The sequence below is a fragment of the Panthera leo genome, chromosome E1, assembly GCF_018350215.1.
Source record: "Panthera leo isolate Ple1 chromosome E1, P.leo_Ple1_pat1.1, whole genome shotgun sequence".
NCBI classification, from domain to species: domain Eukaryota; kingdom Metazoa; phylum Chordata; class Mammalia; order Carnivora; family Felidae; genus Panthera; species Panthera leo.
In genome coordinates, this window is record NC_056692.1 from 15403691 (window position 1) to 15424409 (window position 20719).

The 20719-nt window shown below is 50.2% G+C and overlaps 1 protein-coding gene across 1 annotated transcript in view; it reads right to left on the bottom strand.

The window, feature by feature from the left end:
- RPH3AL (rabphilin 3A like (without C2 domains)) overlaps positions 1 to 20719 on the bottom strand; it is a 135721-nt gene that overhangs the window by 15927 nt on the left and 99075 nt on the right. Inside the window, 1 exon segment of the mRNA XM_042914393.1 lies at positions 9874 to 10048. Within this exon segment, the coding sequence (XP_042770327.1) occupies positions 9874 to 10048 (175 nt within the window).

The window sequence follows — 20719 nt, forward strand, 5'->3', positions numbered from 1 at the left end:
AGCCCCAGACAGCACTGTCTGTGCCTCTTTCTGGTTTACTTATTTCCTGGACCCGAACAGCAGACCGACCCCATGCAGACCTGAGTCAAGGGGTTCAGTGAGGGACCCACAGTGCCCTTCTCAGGTGGTGGGAAGACGGCTTCTCCCACCCTCCTCTCTAAACAGTCCTTCCCGGCTCGTGTGCACGCGTGCGTGTGCGTGCAGGGGCAGGGCCAGTGCTGAAACGGGGCTCACCACCTGCCAGACATTTCTCCAGAAAGTTTCATTCCCTTGGATTTGGAGCTCTAAGATAAAAGCTGGAAGAGAACAGACTCTGTCCAGGCCCCCTAGTCTCTCCATCCCACTCATGGGGCAACCAGGGCTCAGAGAGGAAGAGGAGCCGGCATTCCTAGCCTGGGGTCAGGGTCAGGAGTGGGAACACGCAGATGTGACACGCTCAGGCTCTGTCTTCCACTGGTGAGCTGGAGGGGCCAGTGGGTGAGGCGAGCCGGACATGATATTTGCTCTGCTCCATTTACGACGTTTCTGGATACGAGTATCGATTTCCACAGAGAGGTATGCTCACTTTTCTTGCAACAGATGTTCCTGTTGGTCTAAGTCCTATTCTCTCTCTTTTCATAGGGATGTGGAAACCAGAACTATTTCACTTTCTTCTTAATAACCCTGTAAGCGTGATGATCATAGCATCAAGAGACAACAGGGAGGGGTGGGGACTGTGGCAAACCAGAGACCACGCGGCCAGGGTGAAGGGGAAGCTGCGACTCAGCTTGTCCGATTTTTCCAGGGAGGGGGGCAGTACTGGCAGACTTCCTGATTTTCAAAAAAGAAGTCAGAATTTCACTTTTTTTTTTTTTTTTTTTTTTCGAGAGAGTGAGACAGAGCGTGAGTGGAGGAGGGACAGAAAGACAGGCAGACAGAGAATCGGAAGCGGGCTCCAGGCTCTGGGCTGTCAGCACAGAGCCCAACGTGGGGCTTGAACTCACGAGCCGTAAGATCGTGACCTGAGCCGAAGTTGGACGCTTAACCGACTAAACCACCCAGGCACCCCCCACGTTCTTTTTAATGAGGATTTTCCATGTTTAAAAAAGTTATCGGTGAGCATAAAGCAGGGAGCCAGATCGAGTCACTGCTTCACCAGTTTGCGACCTCTAACACCGGCGCGTGTCCAACCCTTGGCGGACAGATGGCATCCCGTTTCCCAACACGGACGCCCTCCTGCTCTGCTGTCCTCTGCCTCCTCCACGCCTCAGCCAGCCTGACCCCTCTGCCCATAGCACACACTCCCAGCTGCTCCGAAGGCTGCAGGGAGTTCACGCACTACGTCCAGGCCAACGTGACAGAAATGCCAAGGCCAGAGTCTGCTGGGGAAACACTGGGGGGTGAGCAGGAGGTGGGAGAGGGCAGCTGAGCGCTCTGAGGAGCTTCCAAAATGCCAATTTCTTAGGAACGGGGAAAGAAGGAAGGTGGCATAGCAACAGCTGGCTCTGGGCAGTGAGCAATCCTGTATGAAAATAAAACATTTTACAATCCACAACCGTGGCTCATTAAGAATGAATGGATCTACTGGTATAAATAGCACGCTGCGTTAAGAAGTCAGGAAACAGCATATGCGTTTGATGGAAAAAAGGCTGCCACGGAACTGCTTATTAGCCCCGTCGGCTGCAGCTCTGCACTAACAAGACAGAGGTCTCTGGTTCAACGCTTTGGAGGGTCATGTGGATTTCTTGACCTTGGGCCGTAGAATGCATCCCCATCTCCCCAGCCCCGGTCACAATATGGGGGCAGATTCTGGACACACAGTAACGAGCCCCTAGTGAGTTTCCCCCAGTTTCTAAAGCACAGTATCCTCTATAATATAAAGTATCCAATATGCTCTACTATAATATCCAGCCTCTGCTTGAATGCTCCCGGTGACAGGGAACTTGCTACCATGTCAGACACAAAACACCCCATTCTGGGGTTCAGTGGCTCCTGAGCAAGAGACCCAAACCCCCTGCTCTGTCCCAGCTCTGCTTTGCGGGAGGGCAGTCCTAGCTAGCCACGCCACCTATTATATCTGATGGGGTACAGGCTAGGTGCAACAGGGACAGCCCAGGTAGGAGTGAGTCGGGCCAATCACCTCTGCGCTGAGTGTGGACGCGGGGTCCCGAGAGCGGGGCCAGAGGAAGGGCGTGCAGATGTGAGGCTAGGGGACGCAGCTGATCCAAGGGCTCCCTGGGAAGGAGGAGCGGCCGCTGCCACACTCCTCCACCTCACAGGTCTTGCAAGCCTTGTCTCCTTCCCTGCTTCTGGGAGACAGACCTTCCCAGCAGCCTGGTGGCTATGCCTGTACAGGGGCTGCCTTTGGTGGTGGGCTCTGTTCCCGGTGACCAAAATCCTCTTGCCAAGTGACAGCTGGTGCGTGTGGTGATTTGGGCAACGGTTTATTCTGTGTTGAACTCAGAGGGGAGGGGGATGGGCTGGGACTCAGACACCTCTGGGCTGTAGCCTATACAGGTCGGATCGTCCATCACGAAGAACCACTTTTGCTGTCCGCAGCTGCCCCACAGGCTGTCTGAGCATCAGATGAGATAATGACCGTGAGCCACAGAACTCTGGCTGTGGCCAACACAGCACCCAGTATACTGGACGTGGTGGCACGGGCGGGTCAGCCGGGGTCATTCCGGAAGGGTGGCCCAGGGTAAACATGTGTAGCCTGATCTGAACCAGACTGTTCAACCCAAACAATCCTGAAGCTTGCTTTCGCTAAACTGCCAACAGAACCACAGTTGAGGATTTTTTAAAAAATCGTTTAAAATTTAGTGAACCAATGAAGTAGCAATGAAACCCCTCTGTTTTTCTCAAAACTGTCCAACTGGAACAAATCCAAAACCTTGAAGTACTTTTCTGGAACAGACCTTGAAGTTAACCTGTGTGTAAATCTGTTCAAATCCATCTAGGAAGCTTGTGCTCTGTTCGTAGGGGATGCCAGGGGGCTGGAGGTAGGAGGACCCTGGAGAGGGACGGTGACCCTGGCCTCAGCGGAGACGGGAAAGTGAACTTGCCTCACGGCCATGGGAGCTGTAGAGGTCTGCTTGTGCCTCAGCCAGGGGCCTTTTGGCCCATCGAGGTTTCTCTGCCATCTCTGGGGGGATGGAGTATGGAGGAAATGGCTGTTTATACCCCGTGGGTAAGGCTTTATGGTGACTAGGGTGGAAGTGAAATATGAAAAGTCCTCCAGAGTCTGGCCAGGCCACAGGGCAGTGATGAAGGCTTCACACAAGGGGTGCTCTCCCACCTTCCCAGCCCCAGGCTCCCAGGCAGAGGCAGGTAAGCAAAGCCTTACCAATCCGGGGGTCGGTCTCCCAGGAACCCTAGCTCTCTGGCTCCCATCTGAGAAAAGTGCACATATCCTAGAAAGCCCTTTGACCAATGCATGGACTCTAGACTCAGGGCTTCAGGTCCCCAATTTCAGGGGCTCAGCCCCAGAGGGGCAAGCTGGTGTAGACCAACCATTAAGCAGGTCCAGGGCAATGTTGCCTCAGTCAGAGCACTGCGGGCTGAAGAAAATAAGAAGCTTCATCATATTAAGGATTCTTGCCATTGGAGGCAGAGAAGCACAAAATCCTATCAGAATAATTTCCACAGGTAATGACTTCAGTCAGATCAGTTCGGCTCTCTGTCTAGGTCTTAAACGGAATTAGGCTCATCCAATGCCCAGTCTCCCTTTGACCTTTCTTCCATTCTTTGTAGAGAGTGACTAATGGCTAGAACCGCAGCAACCATCTTGTGACCACGAGGGAAAGAGCAAGAATTATAAAGACATCTGTCCTGATATCACCGAGCTGCTGAACCAAAGCGACAGGTGCCTTCCCTAAATTTTCTAGCATGTGGCAAAAAAAAAAAAAAAAAAAAAAAAAGGAAGCTCTTATTACCCAGATATGCCAGGTTAATATGGCACCCACCACCCCTACCACCAGCAAATATCTTTGCACTTGGCCCAACGGTGGGAATCCAGCTCAAAGGAAAGAAGTCTACGGAAGACGTGGGCCCGGCTCTAAAGGGATTAAGACCCAAGAACCCATAGTACTGGTTCCACATCTTACACCTTCCATTTCACAGGGGAACAGAGAGACCCAGGAGGGTGCCAAAGCTGGCTGTATTCATTGCTGCCGTCAACTTGGAGCAGTGGCCTGCCCGGGGAAGCAGCATGGAGCGCTCTCCATTTAGGCTGAGCAGGTGGGACTGCGCAGTCTCCCAGAGGCACGCAGATCGCAGCCGGGGCCACTCAGGCCGCACCATTCCCCGCCCCATCCTGGGGAAACAACGGATGTCCTGCCATAAACGAGCTGGGAGAGGGCTTACCAAGGGGTCTGTGGGCAAGTTCTTGGCCCAGATCAACAGCCCGTGTCAAGAAGAGGGAGAGGGCAGCCAGTCAGGTAGTCAGTCAACCGGCTGCAGGCCCCACAGCCTCAGCCTCGCCGGCTCTCTTTGAGATAACATAGCGGCAAAACCGCTTCTGATCTTTCTCTAATACATTCTCTGTGTTATTTTTAACATTTAGATCTTTAATCTACCTGCAGCGTGTTTCTGAATACACATGGAACGGGGTGGAAATCTAATTATGCTAATTTCAGTTGTGACATAAACCTGTTATTTTCCCAGTGAATTGAAAAACTACCTATGTTCAGCTTCCATACGTCCTTAGATCTCTTATTTCTCTATTCTGTTCTACTAATCTATTTATTTTTTCTATAAGTAAATATTCTATTTATTCTGGTGACAATGCTATACAATTGTATTGATTATAGTACCTTCAGAATAAGCTTTATTTGGTCAGGCAGCTCCTTCTACAACTTGCCATTCTTGGGGCGCCTGGGTGGTTCAGTTGGTGAAGCATCCGACTTTTGCTTTCAGCTCAGGTCATGATCTCACAGTTCGTGGGTTCAAGCCCAGCTTCGGGCTCTCTGTGCTGACAGTGCAGAGCCCGCTTGGGATTCTTTTTCTCTCCGTCCCTGCTCCTCCCCCATTCTCTCTCTCCCTCCCTCCCTCCCCCCACCTCAAAAATGAATATACTAGGCATTTATCCACGGGATACAGGTGTGCTGTTTCGAAGGTACACCGGCACCCCGATGTTTATAGCAGCACTATCAACAATAGCCAAAGTATGGAAAGAGCCCAAATGTCCCATCGATGGATGAATGGATAAAGAAGATAATGGAGTATTACTCGGCAATCAGAAAGAATGAAATCTTGCCATTTGCAACTACGTGGATGGAACTGGAGGGTATTATGCTAAATGAAATTAGTCAATCAGAGAAAGAAAAATCATATGACTTCACTCATATGAGGACTTTAAGAAACAAAACAGATGAACATAAGGAAAGGAAAACAAAAATAATATAAAAATGGGGAGGGGGACAAAGCATAAGAGACTCATAAATATGGAGAACTGGAGGGAGTGTGGGAGGGGGATGGGCTAAATGGGTAAGGGGCACTAAGGAATCTACTCCTGAAATCATTGTTGCACTATATGCTAATTTGGATGTAAATTTTAAAAAATAAAAAATAAAATTAAAAAAAGAATAAAGTAAAAAAAAAAGTTTATGCAAAAAAATGAATAAACTACCTTGCCATTCTTTAAAAAAAAAAAAACATTCTGGGGCACCTGGGTGGCTTAGTCAGTTGAGTGTCCCAACTCTTGATTTCGGCTCAGGTCATGATCCCAGGGTCGTTGGATGGAGCCCCACATCGGGCTTTGCGCTGAGCATGGGGCCTGCTTAACATTCTCTCTGTCTCCCTTTGTCCCTCTTCCCTGATCACCTGAGCTGTCTCTCTCTCTCTCTCAAAATAAAATAATTCTTAAAAAAGAAAAACACATTTTTGGGGCACCCGGGTGGCTCAGTTGAGTAAGCTTCTGACTCTACCCTCGATTTCGGCTCAGGTAATGATCTCACGGTTTGTGAGTTCAAGCCCCGTGTCAGGCCGTGGGCTAACAGTGTGGAGCCTGCTTGGGATTCTCTTTCTCTGCTCCTCCCCTGCTCATGCTCTCCCTCATCTCTCTCCCTCTCTCAAAATAAATAAATAAAGTTAAAAAAATATAAAATAAAAAAACCACATTTTGTTAAATTGAAATATAACTCACATACCATAAAATTCACCCTTTGAAAGCATATGATTCTGTGGTTTTTAGAATATTCATTAAGTCGTGCAATTATCACCACTGTCCATTTCCAGAACATCTTCATCACATGTTCTCTGTACCCATCAGCAATCACTCCGTTTCCCCTCTCCCCAGCCCCTGGCAGTCACGAATCTACTTTCTGTCTCCATGGATTTGCCTGTTCCGAACATTTCATGTAATTACAATAATATACTACATAGCCTTTGTCTCTAGCTTCTTTCACTTAGCATAAAGTCTGCAAGGTTCATCTGTATTGTAACTGGTGTCAGTATTTCAACCCTTTTTAAGGCTGACTAATATTTCTTTAAAAAAAATTTTTTTAAACGTTTCTTCATTTTTGAGAGACACACAGAGAGACAGAGAGTGAGTGGGAGAGGGGCAGAGAGCGAGGGAGACACAGAATCTGAAGGAGGCTCCAGGCTCCAAGCTGTCAGCACGGAGCCAGACTCAGGGCCCAAACTCACTAATCGAGAGATCATGACCTGAGCCGAAGTCAGACGGACACTTAACCCACTGAGCCACTCTGGTGCCCCAAGGCCGACTGATATGTCACTACATGACTATGCCACATTTTGTTTCTCCAATGGATAACGGAACATTTGAGTCCATTCCTTTCTAAAGACTCCACTGGGAATCAGATAGGAATTGTTACACTTAACTAATTTGGAGGGACCAAAATCTTTGTCTGCCTCTCTGTGTCTTACTTTTTGTTCTTTGGTAAGATTCTATAATTGTCTTCATGTTGGACCTGTAATTCTCTTTCAAAATTTGCTTCTAGGCATTTTGTAATTTTTGCTGCAATTATGAGTGAATTTTCCCATTTTTCCTTCTAATTAGTCAGCACAGAGTAAACTATTGATTTGTACTTGTGTACTTTTACTTTGCATCCTGTCAGTTCCCAAATTCTCTTATTAATCCTAGTGGGTGTTTTAGCAGGCTTTCTTGGGTTTTCTTGACATATAAGCATATCATCTGTAAGTAAGAAAATTTCTCTTTTCTAATAGTAACAGATTATTTTATTTTCTTGCCTTATTGCATTAGTTAAATACTACAAAATACTGTCAAATGATGGTGGTGATGGGGGTATTCTTGACTTGCATTTCGATAGAACACGGCTTTGGTGCTTTATCAGTGAATATAATATTTGGTGTTGGGTTTTGTTTCTTCTTTGGTAATTTCCTCATATGTAAGTAATTTCCTTATTCTCATTAGGTTTTTTATTTAGCGTATCTTTTTTTAACTTTGGAGAGGAAGGCATTTCAAAGCAACATGGGAAACATAGACACCATGAAACAATGAAAGACATACTTGACTTGACAAAAATGAAGAGAAGTCATTTTTGAATGGCAGAATAGTGTGAGTAAAGGCTGGGGTCGAAAGAAACGGAAAGTCAAGGAGGAAAACATTTGCAAGCCATCTAACATCCCTAACTTATAAGCAGCATCTATAAATCAAGGAGAAAATAAACCACTTAATACAAAATGAGCAATGGATTCAAACAGGCAGAGGAGTCCACACCCCAATGCTGGCCACTCCATTTCTGCCTGGCCCTGAGCTCAGCTGTGGCTGAATGGGGTGCTATAAGGGCTGGGCTTCCCAGATAGGCTCTAAACTAGACCTCAGACTATAGTTCTAACCCCAGCCAGCTGCCTAGCACCTGGGCACTGCTGATGGTCGGGCTGGGGAGGGGAGGCGACTCTTGGAGCTCAAGAAATGCTCAATGGTTGCCCAATCATCAGTGGTCTGGAAGGAAAGGTCCAGTGACGTCCCTATGCCAGATTTGCAAGGCTGCTGACTGGGGGCTGTCTGCGGCTAGGAGTCTGACAGCCTCGAGCCCAGCTTGAGAAGGAACCAGGACTGAGGCAGCGGCCCCCTGGCAGGTTGGGGGGCTTCCCAGACAGGTAAGGCAGACCTTTCCCCCGAGGTTGCTGCAGACTTGACTTCCAGGCCATGTATACCGACCAGGAGGAAGCCAAAGAAGGGCTGGCGTGGGGCTGACCTCCCCTTGCCCCCAGGCTCTGGACCAGCTGTGCGGATGGCTGCGTCTGGCTCGGGCCTCTGATCTCCCACAACTATCCCGTAGCCACCCGAGTGCCTCGGTGAGTACACAGCCGTTTCTGGGATGGCCAGGGGACCCAAACTCAGCCAGAAAGCACAGATCCTGGCTTCTGCATAGGCTAATCGGCGAGGACAACCATGGGATCAGGCTCGGAAGCAGTTCAGGGACAGTCGGCTTGTTTGTGGCCCCTGCTTACAAACCCCTGTGACGCAGAACCTCTCAGCTTTCCTCCTACGTCCCCAGCTGTTCCTCCTTTGCCTCCTCCACCAGCTCCTATTCTTCCTTCCTCGCAGGACTGTGGGTTTCCTCAAGTTCAGTCTGCCCACCACATGTACCCCATGCACTCCCGATGTACGCCTTCCCTGCATATATGCAGACACCTCCTGGGCCTCCCCAACCAGCTTGGGGCCATCAGCCCTCACCTTTCTGGTGCCCACGGTGAGACACAGAAGTCATCTGTCTGGGCCACCTCTCCCTGCCTGGGACTAAAATGTGGATCATCACAGGGCTGCAATGCACTGGCCCGGAGCCTTGGCGTGAAGGATGTGCTGCCTCGTGCTCTGGGAGCCTGGAGGCTTGTGACCCAGTCTTCGGAGGGACACCAAGCTCACATGGGGGCCTCTACATGGCGTGGCCTGGCCGCAGCACAAAGGCAGTTAATAAGCCGTGCCAACGGCAAGCGTGTGGGCCACTGGCCGCCTCGCCCACGTAATTAAAAGGCCATCTGTGTCTGCGTGGCTGAGGAATGGGGGCTCTGCCCTTCCCAGGGGTGTGTGTGTGCACACGTGTGCGTGTGAACATGTGTGCCGTGCGGATGCTGAGCAGACAGGGCGGGGAGGGCCCTCGGGGCCTCCCCTCCCCAACCCCTCAAAGCAACATTCTGTTTCCGGGCTGCAACTCCTCCCTGGGCCAGAGGGGCACAGAGGTACCCTGACAGGGCCCAGAGCACAAGACCCTGCCTTTTGGTCCCAGCTCTGCCATACAGCAGCTCAGGAAGTCCATCCTTCCCTCTGGGCCTCAGGCTACACGTCTATCAAACAGGGCTACTAAATGGCTGCCCGGACTGCCTCTGCAACTTTGAAACAAAATCACGAACGTAGAAGTGCTGTGTGAGCGAGCCATGGAGGGCCACCTACCGCAGCAGGTGCCATTATCACCAGTGGGGCCGAGCACCCCTTCTGATGCTGGCCACGGCAGCACGGCCTCCACAAATACCAAAGTGCCCTGGGCGCAAAGTCATTTTGCTCATTAGGACCAAGGACGTCCCGGGACGCCCTTCCCGGGACGCGAGACGGGTCCGAGAAGAGAGGGTACAGGCCAGCTTCGGAAAGACACATTTCGATACTTTGCCAAAAACCCCAACGGCTGTCACATTTCCGCAAAGATCCGAGGGCTCGTGGCATCCCCACCCCCAAACTGGTGCCTGTTTGGGAATCAGCCTCTGGCGGACCCTCCCCCTGCAAGCCGTCACTGTGCTAAGGTGCCCACGTGGGTGCAGGCGGGGGAGCTGGAGGCACTCGGGGACAGAGCACCAGCATGAGCTACACGGAGGGTGTGGCAGACGCTGGCCTGGTGCCTGTGGCACTGGCGGCTGGCTGACAGCTGGACTGTGACAGCTGCTCTCCTGGGAGAGGGAGCGAGGGGGACTTACCTCTCCCTCGGGCCCACGTGTAGACGCGGCTCGTCTCGGTGCTTCTGGGCTTTTGCTCGGTGGGCTCCATGGGCAACGGTCGGAAGTGGGGGTCATCGGCCCGGCCGGGGGTCTTCAGTGGCAGGATGTACTTAGGGAGCCCTCGGTAGAACCAGGCCCCTGACCTCTTCCAGACCTGGCAGGGGTGATATTTGCTTAGAGCGAGGGACACAGAGCAGCTCCCTGCACCATGCTCCCGCACGGGCCCGCCTGCCTCTCCTGTTGCAAAGTTGGAAAGTGCTCAGCCTGGTGGGCATCTAGAGGGTGCTCAAGGGGTGCCACCTGCCTCCCTGTCACCTGCCCCTTCCCTTGAGGCTCTGGGGCAGAGCAAGTGACAAGAGGCTAGAAGACATGGGGGGCGGGGGGCTGGGTGACAGCACAGTACTGGACCCAGAGCTTCCCAGGGATGAGTCTAGCTCTGTGAAGGCTCAGGGAGGGCCCAGGCCCCAGAGGGCCCCAGATTAGAATTCAGAGCAGCAAGTGAGATTCCTGAACCCTTAATGCCTACTTCACAAAACACCAAGCGCTCTATAACCTCTTTGCCATTGAAGGAAATACTTTCAGGGTATTTAGTAAGAGGAGTGGGAGAGTGTGAAGGAATGTGACCTTCTCAGAGAAGAGCGAGCCTTAGCGGTTCAGAGCAGACGGCCCTGGGTTTGAACCCTGGATCCGTCATCCCTCAGCTGTGAGATTTGGACACGTCAACCTTCCAGATCCCCAGTTTCATCACCAGTAGGTGGAATGCAGGAACAGCATCCATCTCACGGAGCAGCCATGAGGACTAGACTCTCAAACGAATGTTAAGGCTCCGCTGGCCAGTGTATGGCGGGGCGCAGTCACTCAACAGACCTGATGTGCACAACCATCATTGTCACCGCCACCCCCCCTCCCCCCATCTGACAAACGTGGAAGCTTTACAACCAGTGGACCAAGTTCCCTACTCAAAAAAGAGAATCAGAAGGCCAGGATGGCTCAGTTGGAAGAGGATGCGACTCTTGATCTCAGGGTCTTGAGTTCGAGCCCCACGTTGGGTGTAGAGATTGATTAAATAAATAAATAAATAAATAAATAAATAAATAAATAAATAAATAAATAAATAAAATGTAAAACAATATACATAGAATCTCAAGGTTTGTCCCTGACCTTCTGAGGCAGAATCTGCACTTCATCAATAAAATCAGAAGGCCAGAGTCTGCCCTGATTCTCTCTAGGACAGATTTTCCTAATCCTCAAACTTCCTCTGTATATTAGTTCTGTGGGATATTGACATGGCCGAACCAAAAAAATAAAATAAAATAAGGTTTCTGATCATGTACACTTGGGAAGCACTAGGTTAAACCAGGCATCACTGCAGGACTTCTCAGAGCCTTTAATACACCGATGTACTCAGGATTCTTCAACAGGGCCAAAGAATGTGGAGTACTTTCTGCTTCGGATCTACTCAGCAGGTTTTCCCAGAGAAGCTCAACCCTAGTAATTGATCTGCATAGACTCAGCACTTAACTGCAACAGTTACATCACTCAACTATCGTATGTCATCTCTCCATGCTTCAAAGTGCCAGGCATGGGGGGACTGAGTCCGAACCCTGTCCCTGGCTTGAATCACTCCCCCTCCCTCCCAGCTACCCTATGCAGAAGGGCCTGCTTTTGAGTGGCTCTTTAATAACATAGCACCCATCTGGTGGGATGAATGCCTCATGGATCCTTCTTTTAAAAACCCTTTCTGATCCTTTCACGGAGCCTCCTACAATAAATATTTATGTGAATTGGTAGCAGGTACACGGGGTCAAAAATCCATTGGGTGCGAAATTAAAGTCTCCTCCCCATTCCCAAAGGCATCTATCTGGGGATATAGTTCTTTGAGGAGTTTTGCTATTATCCCCACTTTCCAGATGGGAAAATTGAGGCTCCGACAACTTAAGCAACTTGCCCAAGGCTAGTCCACCGTTCTATTGGCCTCAGACACTGAAGGCCTCAGGGTCTCATCCCCACAGTTTACGGATGCAAAGGGGATGCTCAGGAAATGTGGCCGAGTGCTGAATAAATCCTCAGCAGGTCAGACATCATCATGGACTCTGCAGAGCTGCTGCATGGTTCCTGAGAACAGACGCCCAAGCCCAAGAGGCCATGGGGGGGCTGGCGAGGGGCTCATTCGGCCTCCCTGTGCTAAGTGAAGCCTGTGCACCCCACTGGTGCCGGCTTTGCCTGCCCTCCCCTGAGCACACCAGCCTCCTGCCTCCCAACACGGACTGGGCCTCAGGGGGACCAAATGAAGCAAGCCCTCAAGAGCCATCTGTATACCCTGCCATATACACAATTTTTTTTTTGAACGATCATATACATGCAACCCCATGTTTGTGCCACCCCACCCCCCGTCACTCAACTATAGATCATGGCAACTGTCCACCGTCACTTTTTAATGGCTTCATAGTTTGGATTTATTAAACTTAATCAAACCAGCCTTCCACTGATAGGCATTTATTTTATTATTATTAGTTTTTGATGTTTATGTATTTTTGAGAGAGAGAGAGAAACAGAGCATGAGCTGGGGAGGGGCAGGGAGAGAGGGAGACACAGAACCCGAAGCAGGCCCCAGGCTCCGAGCTGTCAGTACAGAGCCCGACGCGGGGCTCGAACTCACGAACTGCAAGATCATGACCTGAGCTGAAGTTGGACGCTCCACCGACTGAGCCTCCCAGGCGCTCCCACTGATAGACATTTAAATGGTTTCCGGATTTTCACTCTTGTGAGCAGTGCCACAACCATCACCTCTGCACCCACGTCAGACAGATGTCGTTTACTGCCTTAGAAAATACTCTGAGGGGTGGATCTGCTGGGTCAAGGGATGTGTATACATTTACACGATGGTACATATCGTCAGACCACCCTCCAGGAAGAAAAGTTGAGTCTGGAGTGGGGTGCTAAGTGTCTTCAGGGTGGGAACCCTGCACTGTACCTCCTGCTGGGATCTAGGGTCTGGTCTAGGGACCCAGCTCGGGAGCAGTTCCCATGGGGTGTGGGGGAGGTGCTTGTCAGGACCTGGGGCCACCAGTTAGGTGCCACAGGAGGGAAGACGGGGACCTCACTGTCACCCCTGGGGCACACCGTCACAGGTGGAGAGCACACCCCTTCAGGTGCCCTGTTTGAAGGGGAGTGGAGAGGACAACACTGTGGGTGATTCACTGTTGTGTGGCTCTCAGTGGGAGAGACCCAGAAACACTACAGAGATGCGTTCGGGACTTTCACAGGGCCAGACCCATTCCCAATCCTCATGGGGCCTCATCTTGGAGGAGCTGGGCCTACGGTTCTGGCCCCTGCGTGTGCATGCTCCTTTCTCTCCTTTTTTGTTTTAAATGAAAACAAATTTTAATTGTGGAAGGTATCCATAACATAAAATTTACCATCTTAGCCGTTTTTTTTTTTTAACTACTTTTTAAGTTTATTTATTCACTCTGAGACAGCACAAGTGGGGGAGGGGCAGAGAGAACACTTTACCGATCAGAGAGAATCCCAAGCAGGCTCTGCACTATCAGCGCAAAGCCCAATGCGGGGCTCGAACTCACAAACGGTGAGATCGTGACCCGAGTCGAAGTCAGAGGCTTAACAGACAGAGCCACCCAGGCGCCCCACATCTTAGCCATTTCTAAGTGTATAGTTCAGTAGTGTTAAGTGCGTGCACATTGTGTAGCCAATCTCCAGAACTTTATCTCGTAAAATAGAAACTCTGCACCCATGAAACAGCAACTCCCATTCCCCTGTCTCCCCAGCCGCTGACAGCCACCATTCTACTTCCCGAGAATTTGATTACTCTGGGTACTTCATACGAATGGAATAGTATTGATCTTTTTGTAACTGGCTTCTTTCGCTTCGCATAATAGCCTCAGGTTCATTTCTGTTGCTACATGTGTCAGAACCTCCTTCCTTTTTGAGGCTGAACAGTATTCTATCATGGGTACGTACTGCCTCTTATCTAGTCGTTCATCCCCTGCTGGCCACTTCGGTTGTGTCTACCTTATGGCTGGCCCTTTCGTTGGTAGAGACCATGAGGCTCTACCATCCAGGAGGGAGGGCCGGGGCACTTGGCTCACCATTGTGTCTTCAAGTTCCTAACACGTGCCTGACACATAGTAGGTGCTCAATAAACACTGGCTGACTGGCTGGATTGGCAGCTACGGGTAGTTTGCTGGAAAGTGTCCCAATCCATAGAGTTGTCACCTTCCTGCAGAAGTGGCCTGAGGGTTTCACCCAAGTTCTTGTAATTAATCAAGTAGATTTACTGTTTCAGATTAAAAGAGGGATCAAGCAAAGGAGCCTAGAAGGGCGTGCCGGTGCAGAGCAAGCTCCAGCGAACCTCCCCGACCTAACCTCCCAGCCCCTCCTCAGGCACCAGTGAAACCGAAAGCCCCGGCTGCCCCTGACTCCCCCGGAACATCATGGCCAGAGGGCCCCAGGCCCTCAGCCTCACCTCCTGCCGCAAGGATCCACCTCCGCCCTTATCCCAGGCTTAAACAAATACCGATCAATAAAGTGCTTTTGGGAAATAGGATAAACAGCCCAAGATCCAAAGTATGAGTCTGAAATGCACAAACATGCAAAGTTTTTTGGTATTCAATCATTTTTGACCTATAAATCCCCCCATTAATTTCTTATAATTCACCCTGATATTTATGCTCAGCAGGGCAATGACCCCACGGGACTGCCAGGCCTGCAGCATCTCCCTGGGGTCCAGTGGGTCCACTGTCACGGGGCCTGGGGTCTGTCTGCTTCTCTCATGTTGGTCCTGCAACCCAGGCGGCAGGCTTGATGTTGCCGCAGTGGACAGAGGTCAGAAGACCAGGAAGTCCGGTGATCCTCCAGACCGAGGAGCTGCCGTTCCTGAGGCCCCACGGGGGTGGGGTGGGGACCAGAGCACACAGGTGCCTTGCCCAATGTGGAGGGCACACCTGGGCAGGGGTGCATGAAACACACTATTTTGGAAAATGCCTTCCACATGGGAGAGCAGGACCGCCGAGGCGAGGAATGAGGGATCCCAGCTGGGCTGACTTCTGAGCTGCCCCCCTCCTCCCCTCCATGCCAATCCATGCACATCCTCAGACCTTCTCTCGCCTCGGTGCCTGCCCCCACTCTGCAAAATGCACCCCAGTAGCTTTTAATCGTGCGATTCTGCTCTGTGCATCCAGGCCCGACACCCCCTGCCTGGCCCAACACCCTCCCCAAGAACGGCAGCGGGAAAAGCCCTCCACAAATTGGAAAACCTTCACTTTCTAGAGAAGCTGTGGGATTCTGCAAAGCCCCACTCTGTTCCCCATGTGTGGTTTGCCGTGATAAGGCCAGCAAAGCAGCCAGCCTTGAAAATGCCATTAAATAAGAAAAGGCCCACACGGCCACCGTGGCCCTTACAGGGGTGGCCAGCGGCATTCAATCCTCCCCGTGGCACTGCTTTGTGCTCTGCTTCGAGGTTTTCATTAGGATTGCAGCTCACGGCCGACCCGACTGCAGACACTGATGGATATTAGCCAAGCTGTTCCCAGGGAATTTTAATTACCACGATAACAATCGCTAATCACTGCCATTTCCTAAATGGCTGTGGCTGGACAAGGTAGTGACTGCCAGGCCCTTCTGGAAAGAGGAGGATCCTAGGGAGGCCACTGGGGAGGATGCAAAGGGACGCCTTCCAAGACCTCTGTCCCTGCCCCTTGCCCCACCCCGTCCGCGTGTTACCGCCTCTCCCTGTCTCCCAAGCAACTCCGGAGTGTACCTCCATGAATGCAAGTGAGGCGTCCACACCCGGATCGGAGCAGGGATACAGTCTGTGGCATGTGCTGTGCCTTCCACCTGAGGTGTCCTTCATCCTTGTCTCCCACCAGGCAGTGACACTGACCATAGGAAGCTTTCTGTGCCACCTCGTGCAGAACCAGAGCCCCTCTGCTGTGCTCCTGGAGGCCATTTGGACCTGCTGCCCCGGCATCTTACCCGGTCAGGAAGCTGTGAGCCCAAGGGCAAGGCTGTGCCCGAGCCACCCCCGCGAGCCATCGCCGCCTTCCCAGGCCCAGTGGGGAGCCTTCGCGCAGCAAGAACGTTGCTGGCTGACAGAGTGAATGAACAGACGAAGAAGGCAAAGCAAAGGAATCATTCTCAGGGGACAGAACTCGGACTCTGTCTTCAGGGAGACTGTGTTCTGTCTGCTTAACAAGCTGGCCCAACCTTGAAAAAGCCACAGGAAATGGACTGTTATAGAGATGTCTTCTTGCTAACACTTTGGCCATTTTGTTTTTATTTATTTGTTTTCTTAAAAGTTTATTTACTTATTTTGAGAGAGAGAGGGGGAGAGAGAGAGTAAGCAGGGGAGGGGCAGAGAGAGAGGGAGAGAGAGAAACCCAAGCAGGCTGTGCACTGTCAGCACAGAGACTGACATGGGACTTGATCTCACGAACCGTGAGCTCATGACCAAAGTCGGATGCTTAGCCAACCGAGCCACCCAGGCGCCCCCACTTTGGCTCTTTTAAAAAGGGTCTCTTAAAGGGCCAACCCACCTGGCAGGCCACACAGCCTTCCCTAACCCGTTCCCCGAACACACACACATGCACACTCACAGAGTGGCCTCCCAGAGCTCCATCATCAAAGCCAAATTGCACAGCATGGCCAACAAGACCCCAGAACTCTGCCAGCTCCTGCCTCCCTCACCAGCCTCCTCTCTTGTCTCCTCCCACCCCAGGCTCAGGATCCGCCCGACACAGCCACGCTCAACTCCCCGACCACACAAAGCTGTCTCTTGCTTCCAGGCCTTTGTACATGCTGTTCCTTCTTCCCTCCCTAGGCTAGGACAAAGAAATGCAACCTTTAGGAAATTACTTTCATCCAGGGGCTTCTACAGAACCACGCGCGTCTCCCACTGCACGGCACACACTGTGAAGATTGCCTATTTACATGTCTGTTTCCTGCACCAGATCTGGCCTCCATTATTCCCACAGCCAAATTAATGGCCAAAGATGTGTCTTCTGGTGCCTCATGCTGGGTGCAGAGATTACTTAAAAAATGAAAAACCAAACATAAAATCGTTTTTTAAGTTTATTTTTTAACATTTAAAAAAAAGTTTCATTTATTTATTTTGAGAGAGAGAGAGCGCGCGCGCTCGAGCAGGGGAGGGACGGTGGGGGGGGGGGGGAGAGAGAATCCCAAGTAGGCTCCACACCATCATCATGGAGCCTGATGTGGGGCTCGATCTCATGAACTGTAAGATCGTGACCTGAGCCAAAATCAAGAGTCGGATGCTTAACCGACTGAACCACCTGGGTGTCCCCCCAAAAATAAAATCTTAAACCTCCATTCAATCCCAAGTCCACACTACCAATCACCTCCTTATGTAACTCTCACTCACCAAGCCAATATTCTTCTGCCTAAATCACCCAGGGAAGGCCCCTATGCCCCAGTGCTTGCCTAAATTACTTAAACTAGCCAATCCTCAGATATTTACCCTGCCCTGCCTTGTCTTTCCCATAGAAACGCCAATAAAGGCCTGGCCTCGGCTTTTCCTTCACTCCTTTCTGCCCCCTGACCACATGTGACCCTGTGTGGCATGGCATGCCCCTCTGTCTCAGAACTGTAGGCAATATATTGTTCTTTAATGGCATTCACTCTCCATGTTGCCACTTAGTCACTTTTAGAAATTAAGAAGTGGCACAAGTCACAGAGCATGGGAAAATCAATTATGGCTAAAGAACATCTTTTTTTTTTTTTTTTTTTTTTTAAGAGAGATAGAGGCAGAAGGAGAGGGAGAGGGAATCTTAAGCAGGCTCCATGGTCAGTGCAGAGCCTGATGCAGGGTTCGATCCCACAACCCAGGGATCGTGACCTGAGCCAAAATCAAGAGTTGGACATTTAGCTGACCGAGCTACCCAGGCACCCCTAAAGAACAATCTCAATGTACAATTCTGGCAATCTAGTCAGTAAAGGTATAATCTAGAAAAGGAAGGAGGTGAGAGCAGGCGAGGGAAGAACAAGGGCATTCGTGCCCACAGCTCACACGAAAGGTTGATGGAAGAAGGAAGAGGCAAATATTACATACAGTTACAAATTCCGTCAAACTCCAACACGTTTTCAGTTGCAAATAATAAAAGTATCAAAAATTAGGAGTGGGGGGAATCAGAGTGGCCCAGGTTAGCCAGCTCATCACCCTTCAGAGCTTGCAGTCAATAGACAGTGCCCGAAGTTCTCACCTGGTGGAAGTCGAGGCAGTGGTGAGCATGTGAACTACAACAGGAGGTCTGTACAGGGTGGGCTGGGTGAGGGAGAGGCTGGGCAGGTGGCTGCCCTTCTCCAGGGTAAGCTCTTCAGAATGAGTGAATTTTTCTTTCAACTAACTACATGTATCACTTTGATTAAGATCAAAGGATAACAGATTGGTAACTGGATGTCAACGTTATTCAAGTCCTGGGCTGCATGACAGGCAGGTGGATACATGCAGAGTCGGGCAATCTATGGCTGGTATATTGACCCTGGATGTGACTTAAGAGAGAAAAACTGGTAGCTCAGGAAAGGAAAAGAAAGCAGTAATTAAACATTCTGTAGTAGGGGCGCCTGGGTGGCTCAGTCGGTTGAGTGTCTGGCTTCGGCTCAGGTCATGATCTCACAGTTTGTGGGTTCGAGCCCCGCATCGGGCTCTGTGCTGACAGCTTAGAGCCTGGAGCCTGCTTTGGATTCTGTGTCTCCCTCTCTCTCTGCTCCTCCCCTGCTCATGCTCTGTCTCTCTGTCCTTCAAAAATAAATAAAAACATTAAAAAAAAATTTTTTTTTAAATTCTGTAGTAGAGCAAGATAGGAAAAGAACCAAGTTATGGTTAGCTTAAAAACACCTGCACAAGTTCATAATACTGAGATTTCTGTCCCTGAAGAAAGCCATGCTGCCCCTTGGATGTCAGTGTACCCACCTAACGTCCAAGAGTCAGAATTTTGACAATGGGAGAAACTTGGACAGTTTTTCAAAGGGAACCAGGGCTTCCAAGCATAAAGGCCGGCAGAGCTGGGTCCCCCAGAAAACAGGAAGTGCCTGGGGCCTCCTGCTGCTGGAGGGAGGCTGCCCTCAAATACTGCTGGGCAGTACCCTTGACCAGGTTTCCGTGGTGACCAGCTGAGTATGAAAAGCCCTAATTACAGCCAAGGGCGACAAGCTGATACTGAGCAAGGCAAGTTGACATGAGATGTGCTAATGTAACGAACACAGTCGTTTTTTAGTTCTAGTTCATGCCAGAAATGCTGCTGCTCAAACCAGATTGGGACCATCCTATCTGGAAGTTGTGGCTAACAGCTTGATTGCCTGCTGCCCTACTCAAGGAGAAAGGAGACTCAGCATTTATCCTGTGTGTGGGACTGTGGCATGGATTTGACCGTGTGTGTTTGTTCATCGGGAGCAGTGAGTGAGGGCAGGAAGCAAGTCACAGGGCCTGTTCCCACATGGAGGCAGCCCAGGAAGGCTGTCAGCCTTAATGCTTAGAACGGCAATCTCTATTTGCCTCAGTAATCAGGAGAATGGCCTCAGTTCTCATCTAGAAAAAGGTACTGTGGACCACATCAGCAAAAAAATATGAACGATGAATCCAGTCGTCTTAAAATATTGCCCGAAAGTAGAGTGCACTTGATCAACAGATGGATTAAAATAAAAAACTCCTGAAGGGGTGGGGCAGCTGGGTGGCTCAGTCGGTTAAGCGTCCGACTTATGCTCAGGTCACGATCTCCTGGTCTCGGAGTTCAAGCCCGCATGGGGCTCTCTGCCTGCTTCAGATCCTCTGTCTCCCTGCCCCCCCCCCCCCCCCCCCCCCCCCCCCCCCCCCTCCCCGCCCCTCCCCTACTTGCACTCTCTCTCTCTCTCTCTCTCTCAAAAATAAATAAACATTAAAAAAAAAAAAAAAAAGCTCCTGAATGGGGAACCCGTGGTACCAAAAATTAACAGTTATCAATGAAATAAAGACAGAAGTTAGTCTAAATAACCAGTGTAAATAGGAAATGATGCTTAAAATGTAGATATAAAATACTTAGTTAACAAAAATAATCTGACCCCAAATTCCAGATTGTCTCAACAAAAGCAAAAAGTGAGTGGGGGCGGGACGGGGCGGGGGCGGGAAGCATTGGGCTCCTCATTCTCAGTGGCCAGGGCAGTTAATGGACACTATTTCTACTGTAGTGTAAGCAATTGGACAAATATTGCGTTAAATATTTTAAAAAGTTATATATGCATTTACACACTCATCTGTCCATTTAAGACAACCAGCAGAATTAAAACTACAGGAAAAGTTTATCCTACCAAAATACATGATTTTCTGAGTATTCTTTTTCTTTTTCTTCTTCCTTCCTCCCTCCCTCACTCACTCCTTGTCTCTCTCTTTCTTGTTTTGTTTTGAAATTTTTCTCCCTGGAACGCCTGGGTGGCTCTGTCAGTTAAGCAGCCTATGCTTGATTTCAGCTCGGGTCATGATCTCACGGTTTGTGAGTTCGAGCCCCACATCGGGTTCCGTGCTGGCAGTGCAGGGCCTTCTTGGGATTCTCTCTCTCTCTCTCTTTCTCTCTCTCTCTCTCTCTTGAAATAAATAAACTTAAAAAAAAGGGAAAGAGAAATTTCTCCTTGTTCTTGTCGTTTTTTCTTTAGAGCAGCCATCTTTGCTCCTGGCTTGTTTCCCCTACCTCAGAAAGAAGAAGCTTACAACCAGCCTCTGAAGAGGAAGTGAGTAGATATTAATTCACTTAAATAACATTTCTTCAGTACCTCTACTTGTTAAGACTGAGGGAAGGAAAGAAAAGATCAAATGATTTTGCAA